The 12950-nt window shown below is 40.2% G+C and overlaps 1 protein-coding gene across 1 annotated transcript; it reads left to right on the top strand.

The window, feature by feature from the left end:
• The first annotated feature begins 2915 nt into the window (after window positions 1-2915).
• On the top strand, window positions 2916-11157 carry LMOD3 (leiomodin 3). The gene is made up of 3 exons (XM_074959668.1): window positions 2916-3206; window positions 5558-6943; window positions 10995-11157. Exons 1-3 carry the CDS (start codon window positions 2916-2918, stop codon window positions 11019-11021), a joined length of 1704 nt encoding a protein of 567 aa, XP_074815769.1. The 3' UTR covers window positions 11022-11157.
• The last annotated feature ends 1793 nt before the right edge of the window (window positions 11158-12950 follow it).

Raw genomic sequence — 12950 nt, 5'->3', positions numbered from 1 at the left:
GCACTCAGTCCGGCTTTAGGACTTGGATTGTTGTTGAGTTTCCAGGAGAACCAGGAACATTGTGAAGTGAGAGAAGCCCTGGAATAAAACCATGGGACAGTTAGGGTATGTCTACACTGGTACTTTGTCAGCAAACCCCTCCCCACCCCCAAAAAAGTTTTACCAAAGAAAACCGCCAGGTGTGAACAGCGGGAGAGCTTTCCTGCTGACAAAGCCACTGCCGCTCATGGAGGGAGTAGAAGTTGTTTGTCGGCTCTCTCCTGCCTACAAACAGCAGCTACACTGCATGGTTTTTAACAGCACAGCCGTGTTGCTAAAAGCCTCCTAATATAGCCGTAGCCTTAAAGTAGTGCTGTGCCCTGGAGCTTCAACTCTGGAGTCAACGGAACCTGTTGGGGCTGCCCTGTCCTCCTCTCTACCTCATAAATGACTAAGTGCCACTCATTTTCTACACTCACTAAATGCCACATGAGTCTAAGTCACACAACTTACTCCCATTGTCTGTTTTACGCTACTGTGTACGTCACTGCCAAATGTATCCCAGAGATTCCCAAGGAGGCTTCACCCATTTATTGCAGGCTGCTGGTGGCCCACCCTAATCATATGATGGAAAAAATAAAACTTTTCAAGATAGACAGTTAGTGGAAAATAATTCCTAACCAGGTTCCAGAGGCAGAGCCCAGATTCTGACCTGATGTATCTTGTGTGAGCACACTGCAGTCCAAAAGGCTGGCAGAGATTCTGATCTAAGATGGTTTGATAGTGAAATGGAAGGGGACAGTAAATGGTAATAATAAACAAGGGTGCCCCAGTCATTCACGGATATTTGGTAACAAAGTACTTCAGTGGAATGTTTTTGTTTCCCTTTGGTGCACTATTGCCTAGACGGATGCAAATATAGTACTTATCAGGTCTCATAAAACGAATTATATTCACAGATATGCAGCAGATTAGTGCACTGCTTCTTAGCTGTGAACCTCTTGTGAGAAGGGTTAACTTCTACCAATATATCGTGTACTACAGACCAAGCTAGTTCCTTACACGAGCACAGTAGAATGTTAAATAGGGTCTTATTTTTGGATCTGTAATCTCAGTGCATTGTAAAATACCTATAATCACAAGTAATGCTCTATATTTACTAAGCAGGAACTGTATACACAAGATACTCTTTCTAGGGGGAAAAAAAATTGAGAACACATGTCTACTGGGATACAAACCCAGAAAGACAAAAGTCTCTTTAGCTTTCTTCAACGCACATAGTGTAGGGGAAATCTAAATAAAGACTAAAGCTTCATGATGGTGTTCAGTATATGTGATGAATGGGCCCAGTAGTTTGTTTTAAGCTTGCACGACATCCTTAGTTGTAAACAATAACCACAGTATCCTAAGATTAGACAATGGGTGTGAAAATGATATGGTAAACTCCAGGAGAAACACTACTGGTGAATTTCACCCATGCCTGCACAAGGACTGATGTCCCACTCCTAGGATGAGGCTTATTATGTGATAGAGAGGCCTTATGAATAAGGACTTTACAGAGGTAACATTCACTACACACCTGGTTCTTTAGATTCAGGTTGTTATTAGCACCTAGGACCCCCTGTCATGGCCCAGGACCCTGGGAGTAGTAAAAAGTGCACCTTATTATGATAGATTTTATGGTTCTAATTTTTCAACCTATCTTGCCCAATCTTCCATGATTTTATCCAAAGCACAGTTGCCATTTCGACTGCTCATGTGCTCATGGGGCTATTACAAGCTGATATTCAGCATTTGAACGTGAAGCAAAGCTGCCCTCAGAATTCAGTCATTTTTGAAAGCTTAGGAAAGACTATGAATACAGTGTGAAATTCACTCCTATGTAAAGGGCCAGCCCAAGGCCTATGCAACACCTAAACCCTGTGCTGAGCCTTCAGCGAGACATAAATTATGCATAAGAACTGCCATATTGGGTCAGACCACGGTCCATCTTGTCCAGTTTGCTGTCTCCAGCAGTGGCCTGTACCAGAACTTCAGGGGAAGTGTACAGAACAGGGCATTTTTGGAGTGATCCATCCCCGTCTTCCACTCCTGGCTTCTGGTAGTCAGAGGTTCAACATTGCCCTAAGCATGGGGTTGATCTTGATGAACCTATCCTCCATGAAATTATCCAGTTATTTTTTTGAACCCAATTATATTTTTGGCCATCACAATATCCCACTACAGGGAGTTCCACTGGTTAGTTGTGCGTTCTGTGAAAAAATACTTCTTCTAGTTCGTATTAAACCCACTGTCTATTAATTTCATTGGGACACTTTGTTTTTTGTATTGTGTGAAAGGATAAATAACACTTTCACTTTCTCCACACTACACGATTTGATAGACTTCTATCATAGCCCCTCTTCGTTGTCTCTTTTCTAAACTGAAGACCCCAATCTTTTTAGTTTCTTGTCGTACGGGAGCACTTCCATACCTTTGATTGTCTTTGTTGCCCTACTCTGAACCTTTTCCAGTTCCAAGAAAACTTGTGTGTTGGTTCTCTGCACAAATGTGAATTTCATCCTGTTTATATAGCAGATTCGTCAATATGATGAGATTTAAAAGTCATCCTCTGAAGGGAATCCTCTAGAAAACTATCGTCTTCTCTATTACGCAATCAGAGACATACCAGCTGTACTGAAATGTCAGAAGGGTTTGCACAGCTGACAAGTTGCTGAAAACGGAGCATGGCAACATCTCCATAAATTCTCTTGATCCAGCCAAGTGCAGCAGCTTAATATAGACTTAGTAAAAGCTTTAGTCCCACTGTCTCTCTCACACATTGAGATCAAGCACTGCCACAGGTCATGACAAAAACACGAATGCGGGGATTTAACAGCGTGTAATACCGTTAGTAGCACAGTGTTTTATAAATTGTTTTCTTCAGGTTTAAAAAAATGTCTGAATTCAGCCAAAATTCTGACCGGGAAGTCAGAATCGAGGACATTGATGAAGATGAAATCTTAGGAAACTTATCCCCTGAAGAGCTGAGGGAGCTCCAGTGTGAAATGGAAGTCATGGCTCCAGACCCAAGAGTCCCAGTTGGAATGATACAGAAAGATCAGACTGAAAAACCTCCAACAGGAAACTTTGACCACAGATCTCTTGTTGATTACCTGTATTGGCAGAAGGCATCAAGACGCATGCTAGAGGACGAGAGAGTTCCCGTCAACCTCTTGCCATCTGAGGTAATAAGCGAGAATCACAACTGTTTATTATGCATCTGCTATAAGACTTATTGTAACTGTATATTGCCAAAGATCAGGGCCTTCATAATAATAGGTTTGATGCTTTTGCTTCCTCTCTGTCAGTTCCTTCTGCAAATTAAAGCACAGTATAGTGTATGAATTTAAACTCAGTCAAATCTTATTTCAAAATTTTCTATAACTATAGGATCTAACTTGAAAGATTACCCCAGTAAAAGATTTTTACTTTTTGCCCTAAATTGTTAACTACATTTTCAAATGCAAGAAAATGACATTTTTATTTCATCAAAACCTGTGATTGAAAAAAGACCATATAAAAGCAAATCACAAAATAGAAGTCAAGCTTTTTATTTCTCCATAATATATATAAGAATATAAATATTGGCTAGCGTGATTTTCCCATATAACCTTAATATAATTAGAAGGGCTTAATAAACTCTAAAATTAAATGGTAATAATAATAGTAATCATTAATAGAACTTAATGTCACATTGAAAATGTCTGTCTTTTTGACTGAGTTAAAGTCACTAGTGACTATGAGCCCAAACTTCATGGGCCAAATACTCAGCAAATGTAAATCAGCCATGTTAATGGAACTGTGCTGATTTACACCAGCTGGGGATCCAGTTGTATGTCTTTTTGTGGGCTCTGATTCAAGAGTCCAGCCCTATTCAGCAATGCACTTAAGCACATTCCTAAGTCCCATTGACTTAAAGTTAAGCACGTACTTAAATGCTTTGCTGAATTGGGGCCATAGTCTTTATGCAGGCCAAACTCTCACTGAATACAAGGGGAGATGTGCCTGTGGAAATACATCAGGATTAGGACGTGTAGGAATTTTAAATGACTCAAGGGAGAAACACAGTATGACTTTTTACCATCAGTCCTACCTTATATAATATGGTTGTATTCTAGTACATCAGTACTGTATATCCCTGAATTCCAGTAAAAGTTTGTGTCCCAGTAGCTGTTTACAAAGAAGATAAGCTGTCGCTTGATCATTCTTGGCCTTTAAGAGGTTTGTATATAAATGTGTTTCCTTTTATACTTTGGGATGTTGAAAGTTGTTGGGGTTTCTTTAACCTCTATTGTACAAAGTAGAGATGGGCCTGAGTTGCACAGTTTGGATCCAGATTTGAACTATTCCAAAGGTGGGGGTTGTGTGGTTCATTCCCAGCTCCGTGTCAAGTTAAATCCATACAAAAACTCCAAGGGTTTCATTAATACAGCAAACAGATATGATTTATTTATATTTCAGCATCCCCTACTTTGTCACTTCAGAACTTGACAAATAGCAACCTCCACTGGTACAAAGGAGAAGTGCGGTTAAGTGTCACTGTGGTCCCAGTCCTGATCTCAGTGGGGCAGGACCACCACCACCATCTGCATCCCTTACTTTTGTACTTTCAAAGGGCCTGATCGTGCACTCCTTATTTATATATAAACTCTCACTGGAGTCCATGGGAGTTTTAAGCTGGACGTGGACTCTAAGATCAGGCCTTCTGTCTAGTTGCTTACTAATAGCAAGCTGCAGACAAAGTGAAATGGGTCCTGAGTAGTAAAATCCAGTTCTTACCCATCATGAGAGAGGGGCAAGAAAATTAAATTGTACATAAAATAGACCTTCAGGGAAAGTGGCTACACTTCCTGGCAGGAACTGAGCAGTGGCCAATATGATGTCATTACTGATGCTAAAAGCACAGTCCTTCCATCAAGCAGTGTTCAGAAACCACGTTCCCATCGCAGAACACAAAAGCAATTGAACTAATATTCACCTACGTCCCCAGTGGTGCCCCCTTAATGCTAATGCTTTACACAGAAGCCCAAACTCCTAAGGCTTGGACACTAACAGTTCTACACGTTACTATGACATTCTCCTCTTTGGTCTTAATTAGACTGAGCCACAGAGCCAATATCTAGAAATGTATCTCCGGTTTTTTGCTACATGAAAAACAAAGGTCTCCTAGAAATGCGATGGACAACACATTGTTATATCAGAAAAAATTAGGGCTGATCTACCATTGATGTAAATAGATTTCTCTCGACATCAATAGACTTTTGATCAGGAATGTGAAAGAAGTTATTGGCATTCTTGGAAAGTTTATATGAGAGATTGCTGTATAACAGTATTTAAGTAAGGAATTATTGTTCATTCACATTTAGGCCAGAAGTACTATGAACACTTTCTTTTTTCAAAAAGCATTCTCTAGAATATAATGTGAGGAAAAACAGAGATACATTAAAGCCGTTCGCTATATTTTTATTTCAGTGCATAATTAATGTAACAAAACCATTTAAAATTATTTCAGCTATTAGCATTTTGTCTTCTTTAGAGAAACATTGCAGAGAAGTTTGAAGAAAATGCTGGGGATATGGACGATATTGCTAAGAAAAAAATGGCAGAAGATACTACAGAAGCAGACAGAAAAGAAACATATTACAAAAACGAACATGTCGAACAGGCCAAACCTCGTTCAGCACAACAATCAGGAGAAACAAATGAAGAGAGAAGCTATAAAGAGACAGAAGATGAGGAGGAAGAAGATGATGACGACGACGACGAGGAGGAGGATGATGATGAAGAATCAAGAATAAAGAAGCCATATGGAGACGAAAACATCAACAGTGATCAGGTAACTAAGAAGCTATGTACAAAATCAGGGGGAAATCCAGAAAACCAAGAAAACAATGAAAAGAAAGTATCAAAACTACAAATTCCAAAGAAGTTAGCTGTAGATACTAGCTTTATTAAGTTAAGTGCAAGACCTTCAGGAAACCAAACCAATTTAGATGAGAACTTGCAGAAGGTCCGGAAAAACGATCCAGATGTGAAGGAACTCAATCTGAACAACATTGAAAACATCCCAAAGGAAATGCTGGTGGACTTTGTGAACGCCATGAAAAAAAATAAGCATGTAAAAACATTTAGTTTAGCCAATGTGGGAGCTGATGACAACGTAGCTTTTGCTGTGGCCAACATGTTACGTGAAAACAGGAGCATCACTACTCTAAATATTGATTCAAATTTTATCTCAGGCAAGGGAATTGTTGCAATCATGAGATGTCTGCAATATAATGAGACGTTAACTGAACTGCGTTTTCACAATCAGAGGAACATGTTGGGCCATCAAGCTGAAATGGAAATTGCTAGGCTTCTGAAAGCCAACCCTAAGCTGCTGAAGATGGGCTATCACTTTGAACTTCCAGGCCCCAGGATGGTTGTTACCAATCTGCTCAGCAGAAACCTTGACAGACAAAGACAAAAAAGGCAGGAGGAGCAAAAACAGCAGCAATTAAAAGAGCAGAGAGAGTTAATAGCCATGTTAGAAAATGGACTAGGGTTGCCTCCTGGGATTTGGGAAATGCTAGGGGGACCAATGCCTGATTCAAGGATGTATAGCTCAATACAAGCCCCCAAGCCTCCACCTGTCCCTAAAACTATGCCCATGAGCAGGAAAAATGAACATGCAAGAAAGCCAGCCCCAGAAGAAAAGAGCAGTGAGGAACCTGCCTCCTTCAAAATGGTCAAACTCAAGAGAACTCAACGCAAGCCCACTATACCAGAATACGTAGAACCAGCTGAAAAAACAAGTCTCAAAGATGTGATCAAGACTCTCAAACCAGTTCCAAAAAAACGACCACCTCCTCTGGTTGAGATAACCCCAAGAGATAAGCTCTTAAATGACATTCGTCAGAGTAATGTCGCCTATCTTAAACCGGTAAGTGTATATGAAACAGAATGGTAGCAACAGGGAAATAATTCCATCTCTGTAATTTAACGCAAATCAAATGTAATATTCTATTTTAAAGGCTTCCACAAAAGCATCTTCAAAAACTGTGGGCATATTCATTTTCAGGCACATAAACATGTTTATTGTATGCAAGTTGGCATTTTTGTGAACAGATTTTGAGCATTAGTCATGTGTTTCTATATGCACAAATGCAGAATTTTGCACAGGCAAATTACTACAACCACAAATTTTGCAGGTGCAATTATTAATGCCTGGTGAAGATTTGGCTGCTATGCTTTATGGATAGATTCATCATCATTTTAAAATTAAGTACATTTATGTTATGGAATTTTGATAAAGGGTTTGTTAGCTGGCTGATGGGCCATTATGAGCTGTTAGATGAAGTCATACTTTAATTCACACCTTACATCTCAATAATGACCAACAACAGTTTTACTTCAAATGTGGTAAATATTAAGCCCAACTTTCAGTGGGAGCTTTTCCTATATAAGGACGGCATGTTCTTTGAGCAAGGATGGCAAACCCAAACCATTATTTCCCCCTAGAGTGAGATTTTTCATGCCTAATTTCATCTTATAACTAGACAAATCACAAGCCCCTCTAAATAATAGTCAGTGAAATGGTACCACTGACGCAAAGTCCTAAAGGGAGATTTCAAACCTTTGTATGCCCACAATCATAAAGGTAAAAGAAAAGGATTCAACTCCATAGATAAGCAAAAAAATCAGAAGAAAATTCGTGTGTGTGTGTGTAAAAATCTGTTTCTTTTAGGGTGCAAATAGTTGCACGAATGATTTATTACTAATCCTCCAAACATCATACAATATATGGTCAATCCTATGAGGTTCTGAGCCCCGTAATAACACTTATCCAGCACTTTTCATCCATAGATCTCAAAGCCCCTTACAAGTGGAGTATCATTATGCCCATTTCACAGATTGGGAAAGTGAGGCTGAAGGAGATGAAGTGACTTGCCTAAAGATTACCTAGCAAACCAGTGGCAGGGCCAGGAACTGAACCTATGTCTACTTAGTCCCCTGTTCAGTGCCCTAGCCTTAACATAAGAACGGCCATACTGGGTCAGACCAAAGGTCCATCTAGCCCAGTATCCTATCTTCCGACAGTGGCCAATGCCAGGTGCCCCAGAGGGAATGAACAGAACACGTAATCATCAAATGATCCATCCCATTACCCATTCCCAACTTCTGGCAAACAGAGGCTGGGGACACTATCCCTGCCCATCCTGGCTAATAACCATTGGTGAACCTATCCTCCATGAATTTATCTAGTTCTTTTTTTAATGTATCTAGTTCTGTTAGATTCTTGGCCTTCACAACATCCTCTGGCAAGGAGTTCCACAGGTTGACTGTGCGTTGTGTGAAAAAATACTTCCTTTTAAACCTGCTGCATATTAGTTTCATTTGTTGACCCCTAGTTCTTGTGTTATGAGAAGGAGTAAATAACACTTCCTCATTTACTTTCTCCATACCAGCCATGATTTTATAGACCTCTATCATATCCCCCTTTAGTCTTCTCAAGCTGAAAAGTCCCAGTCTGATTAATCTTTCCTAATATGGCAGCTGTTCCATACCCCTAATAATTTTTGTTGCCCTTTTCTGAACCTTTTCCAAGTTGATATATCTTTTTTTGAGATGGGGGGACCACATCTGCACACAATATTCAAGATGTGGGCGTATCATGGATTTATATAGAGGCAATATGATATTTTCTGTCTTATTATCTATCCCTTTCCTAATGATTCCCAACATTCTGTTTGCTTTTTTGACTGTCACTTTACGCTGAGCAGATGTTTTCAGAAAACTATCCACAGTGACTCCCAGATCTCTTTCTTGAGTGGTAACCGCTAATTTAGACCCCATCATTTTATATGTAGAGTTGGGATTATGTTTTCCAACGTGCATTACTTTGCATTTATCAACATTGAATTTCATCTGCCATTTTGTTTGCCCAGTCACCCAGTTTTGAGAGATCCTTTTGTAGCTCTTCACAGTCTGCCTGGGACTTAACTATCTTGAGTAGTTTTTTATCATCTGCAAATTTTGCCACTTTACTGTTTACCCCTTTTTCCAGGTCATTTATGAATATGTGGATATTCTAAAGTTCTTCTGAGTGGTAAAAGCCCCATAAGATCTCATATGAGACTGTGTTCTTGTTTTAGTGGGGAGAGGAGTAAGTTTGTTTGTTTGTTTGTTTGACAGCAGCTCTTCCGTAGTTTGTCTGAAATTATCATGATGACAATACAAGTGGTGACAATGCCAATGCCCCTTAATCTATGTCTGTATATTCAATAATGTTGAAGGTATACTTAGTGCATATGCCATGACATTGAATTAATAATTTGCTAGACAGGCAGAAGTGGCTTCTCCTGAGCTGCTTTGGTCTATCTGGTCTAGGACACATTTTTAAAATTGCCTGAGTAGAAAATCAAATGGCCTCTAATGTGTTGTTTTGGTCTGCAGGGCACATATACTACCTTCAATAATATTTTTATTAAAAATAAAGTTTTTAATAAATAGACAAAACGAAACAAGGAAGACCATGGCTTAAATTCACTTCTGGCATGAGCAAGTGTACCAGGAATGAAATCAATGGAGATATGCCCTTTTACATCGGTGGTGAATTTGGTTTTGTATGTGTGAAATGTTAACAGTGAGCAAGCATTTAACAAAATAATATATCGGCCCTGGATCTGTGTATATCACTGTAGTGACTGGACTCGGTCCTGTTGCCATTTAAGTCAACAGCAAAATTCTTGGCAACAATAGGAGTAGGATCTGGGTCTGTTATGCATTTTTTGCAAAATTATGAAAAGGACTAATGATTTTGGATGTTTCCATTTTTGTGTATCCAACTTGAAATACTTTAATGAGGATGATTTTCAGAAAGTGGTGAGCCCTCAACCTCCGAAAACCAGGCCCCTTTCAGAAGTCTCAGGTTGGGCATTCAAAATCATGGCCACTGTGTTTAACGTTCTGTTCTTCTAGGAGCTAAAACTGACCCCCGTAGTCCTTACATAAGTGATCAGGCCCCTTAAATTCTGTGAAAATAATCATCCAAATGGAATTGCTTTTGTGATTAAGGAATACTCCCACGAGCAAGAGTGTGGAGGGTCCAGTCTAAAAAGTATATTGCCAAAAGGTACCATTCCAATTTCTCAAGTAATTGACACCTGCTTCATAACTTTCTCTGAATTTTTTTTCAATGTATTAATTGAAAGGCCATATTTTGGTCCCATTTACATTTGTACAAACTCATGGTAGTCAATGGTGTTACACATGGTGTAACGGAGACAAGAATTTGGCCTGAAATGTTAAAGAAGATGAGAGGTCTTAAAATGACCCCTGCCTGTAAATTCAAAGTTAATGCTGCCACTATGTCTCTAACTAACTCTCAGCACTGGGGTATTTTTATTATTACTACTACTGCAGTGGCAAGGATTATTTAAAGACTGATTTAGCTGCAAAGAAAGGCAGTCTTCAGGACTTCTGACCTTTTACATTGGCGTATAAGTGTTGTATCTTGGATCCTGTCACGCTGTCTAGAATGGGTCACAACTGATTAGAAGTAAAATACCTGCAGTGGACAGCCCACTGGACTTGGGTTCAAGGCACATAGGCTCTGTTCTCAACTCTGCCACTGACTCACTGTGTGATCTTGGCACATCACTTAAACCCTTTCCAGAGGGTCTTTCCCCAACTGTCATATGGGGGATAAGAATGCCCTCTCACCTTGTAGAGCACTCTGAGAGCTATGGGAAAGTGCTGTATCTGGGCTAAATGGTGTTATTGATTTATCAAGCAATAACCATCAGCTCTGTGAATTCTAAGAAAGAACAATGTGCCAAGAATTTAACCATTATAGCCACAGAATTTCCTGTTACATTTTCAGTACTTTGATGTTACTGTCTGATTCCAAGCAGCACACTTATTTTTGGAAAGAAGAGGGAAAAAGCCAGATTTTCCTGCTATTAACGTGTCTTCTTATTGGTCTTGTACAGGTGCCAGTGCCAAAAGAGCTAGAGTGAAACAGAGTCTCCTGAAAGAAACAACTTGAAATAAAGACTATTCAAGTTTCACAGGATGCTTTCTTCAGAAGCCAAGGGGTAGATACGAACACGTGGGAACAATGCTTGTAATATGCGGTCTGTTGATACGATGATGAAAAAGGGTGGAATGGAACAAGTCAATGCGAAAAGAATTTCCATCAGCCATTAAGTAACCATGATGCCCTGGTATAATCTCTGTCTTCCAGTTGGATTCTAGTCTCCAGTTTGTCCAGAGGTATTTGCCCAGCAACAGCAATAACTGAACAGGTTTTACAGATTCAGTCAATGAACTCTGTTGCTTACATGGTACTTTCTTCTGTTAAATTCTCCTGCAACACATAGTGCCCTATTGTGACTTTCCTTTTTCACACTGTTGTATGCCACTGCCTTTTTTTTTTTTTTAAACTAAGAACACGTGATTTCTATCTACACAACTTATATTTTCAGTCCAGAATTTTTGTTTTTAGACTGAGGAAACATTACACACAAAAAAAAGAGCAAAAATGCCCTGTCTAGGAGAGAGCACAGTGTGCATTTCTTCCATGACAAACTGCAGTAGTTCTGAGAACAAAATGGCTGCCATCTCTGCAAACAGGCAGAGTTCTTAGAAACTTAAAGGCACAGTACACAGGAAAAAAAAAAAGTCGTAACAGTTTCAGACTTCATATTCCATAGAATGTGTTCTGGCAAGTATTCTGTCTGGTTAGCATTTAAAACATGAAACCATGAGCTGTATTGGGAGCTGTGCGATCATTGTTCTCCTGGCAGATTCTCTCTGTCCTTGCTATAACCCTGAACTGTTTCACCACCCCCATGCTTCAAGCCACACATTGCAGTCACCTTCTGAGAATAGAACCGGACTGTTTCAGATGTCCTTCAATACTCCTGATTAACTGGCCACAGTTGCTGCTACTGAGTATTGTTGGGCCCTTGCCCTCTTCCCTCTGCTTGGGACTCAAACTGCCTGCCAGTTTGAGGAAGGAACTGAATGTCTCGCTTGTGTGGCGAGGCCAGTGCAGAGCTCTAGATGGAGGTAATTGCACTCACCCATCCTCACACAACTTAACCGTTTTGAAATATTCTGATGGGGAAAAATGTTTTAAATGGTCAAAGAGACTAAGCGTGTGAAATCCCCCTTAGTTTCTCTTATCTTTAAGGAATCTCTCTTTTCTGGATGCTTGCCCTTTGCTACCAGGCATGCTGTTGTATACCCCCTACTTCAGTCTGTTTGTACCAGCCTATCCATTCTCTCTCTCTTGTTGGTTACTCTCTCTGCTTGATTCCCTATCTGCCAACTCTCCTCTTGCTCCCCACAAAATTTCACTCCACGCAAACCAGCCTCACCAAGTCCATTAATGGCCTACTCTGCCTCTCGTAGCTAAGACACAGGGCTGGGTCTTGCTCTTTATTCCCTTCTTGGTCTGCCTACTACTGCTGCTCAGTTCCTCCTCTTCTTGTCTGCATGTCCTTGGCCATTCAATAATCTGACTTCTTTCTGCTGCTCCTTTGGTTTCTCCTCATCCTTCCCTTCTTGCTCAATATCACCAAAGCTCTACAAAATCTTCTGCCCACCAGCTTGCATTTCTCTTACACAATCCATACTCCCTTCCCAGACTGCTTTTCTCCTTCTCACAGCTTAATATCCTGCTGCTTCCACATAGGGAACAGTTGCCTTCTTCATGCCATCAACCCTCTCCTTTCAAACCCACCTGTCCAACTTTGTTCAATTCCCCTCCCCCTGCTGTCCGATTCCCTTTAGGCTCTTGGGGGGGGAGGCACGTGCAGGCAGGGAGCTCAACTTATTGTTTATAAGGTACCATATGAATTTACAGTACAAAGGGATTTTTTAAACTATGATTCAACATTGCTTGCACAAATGTTGAGGAAAACCTAGTTTTACTTTATTTC

The sequence above is a fragment of the Natator depressus genome, chromosome 7 (assembly GCF_965152275.1).
Source record: "Natator depressus isolate rNatDep1 chromosome 7, rNatDep2.hap1, whole genome shotgun sequence".
Taxonomy (NCBI): domain Eukaryota; kingdom Metazoa; phylum Chordata; order Testudines; family Cheloniidae; genus Natator; species Natator depressus.
Note: the sequence above shows the minus strand (reverse complement) of the source record. Positions and strands in the feature narration are given on the sequence as shown.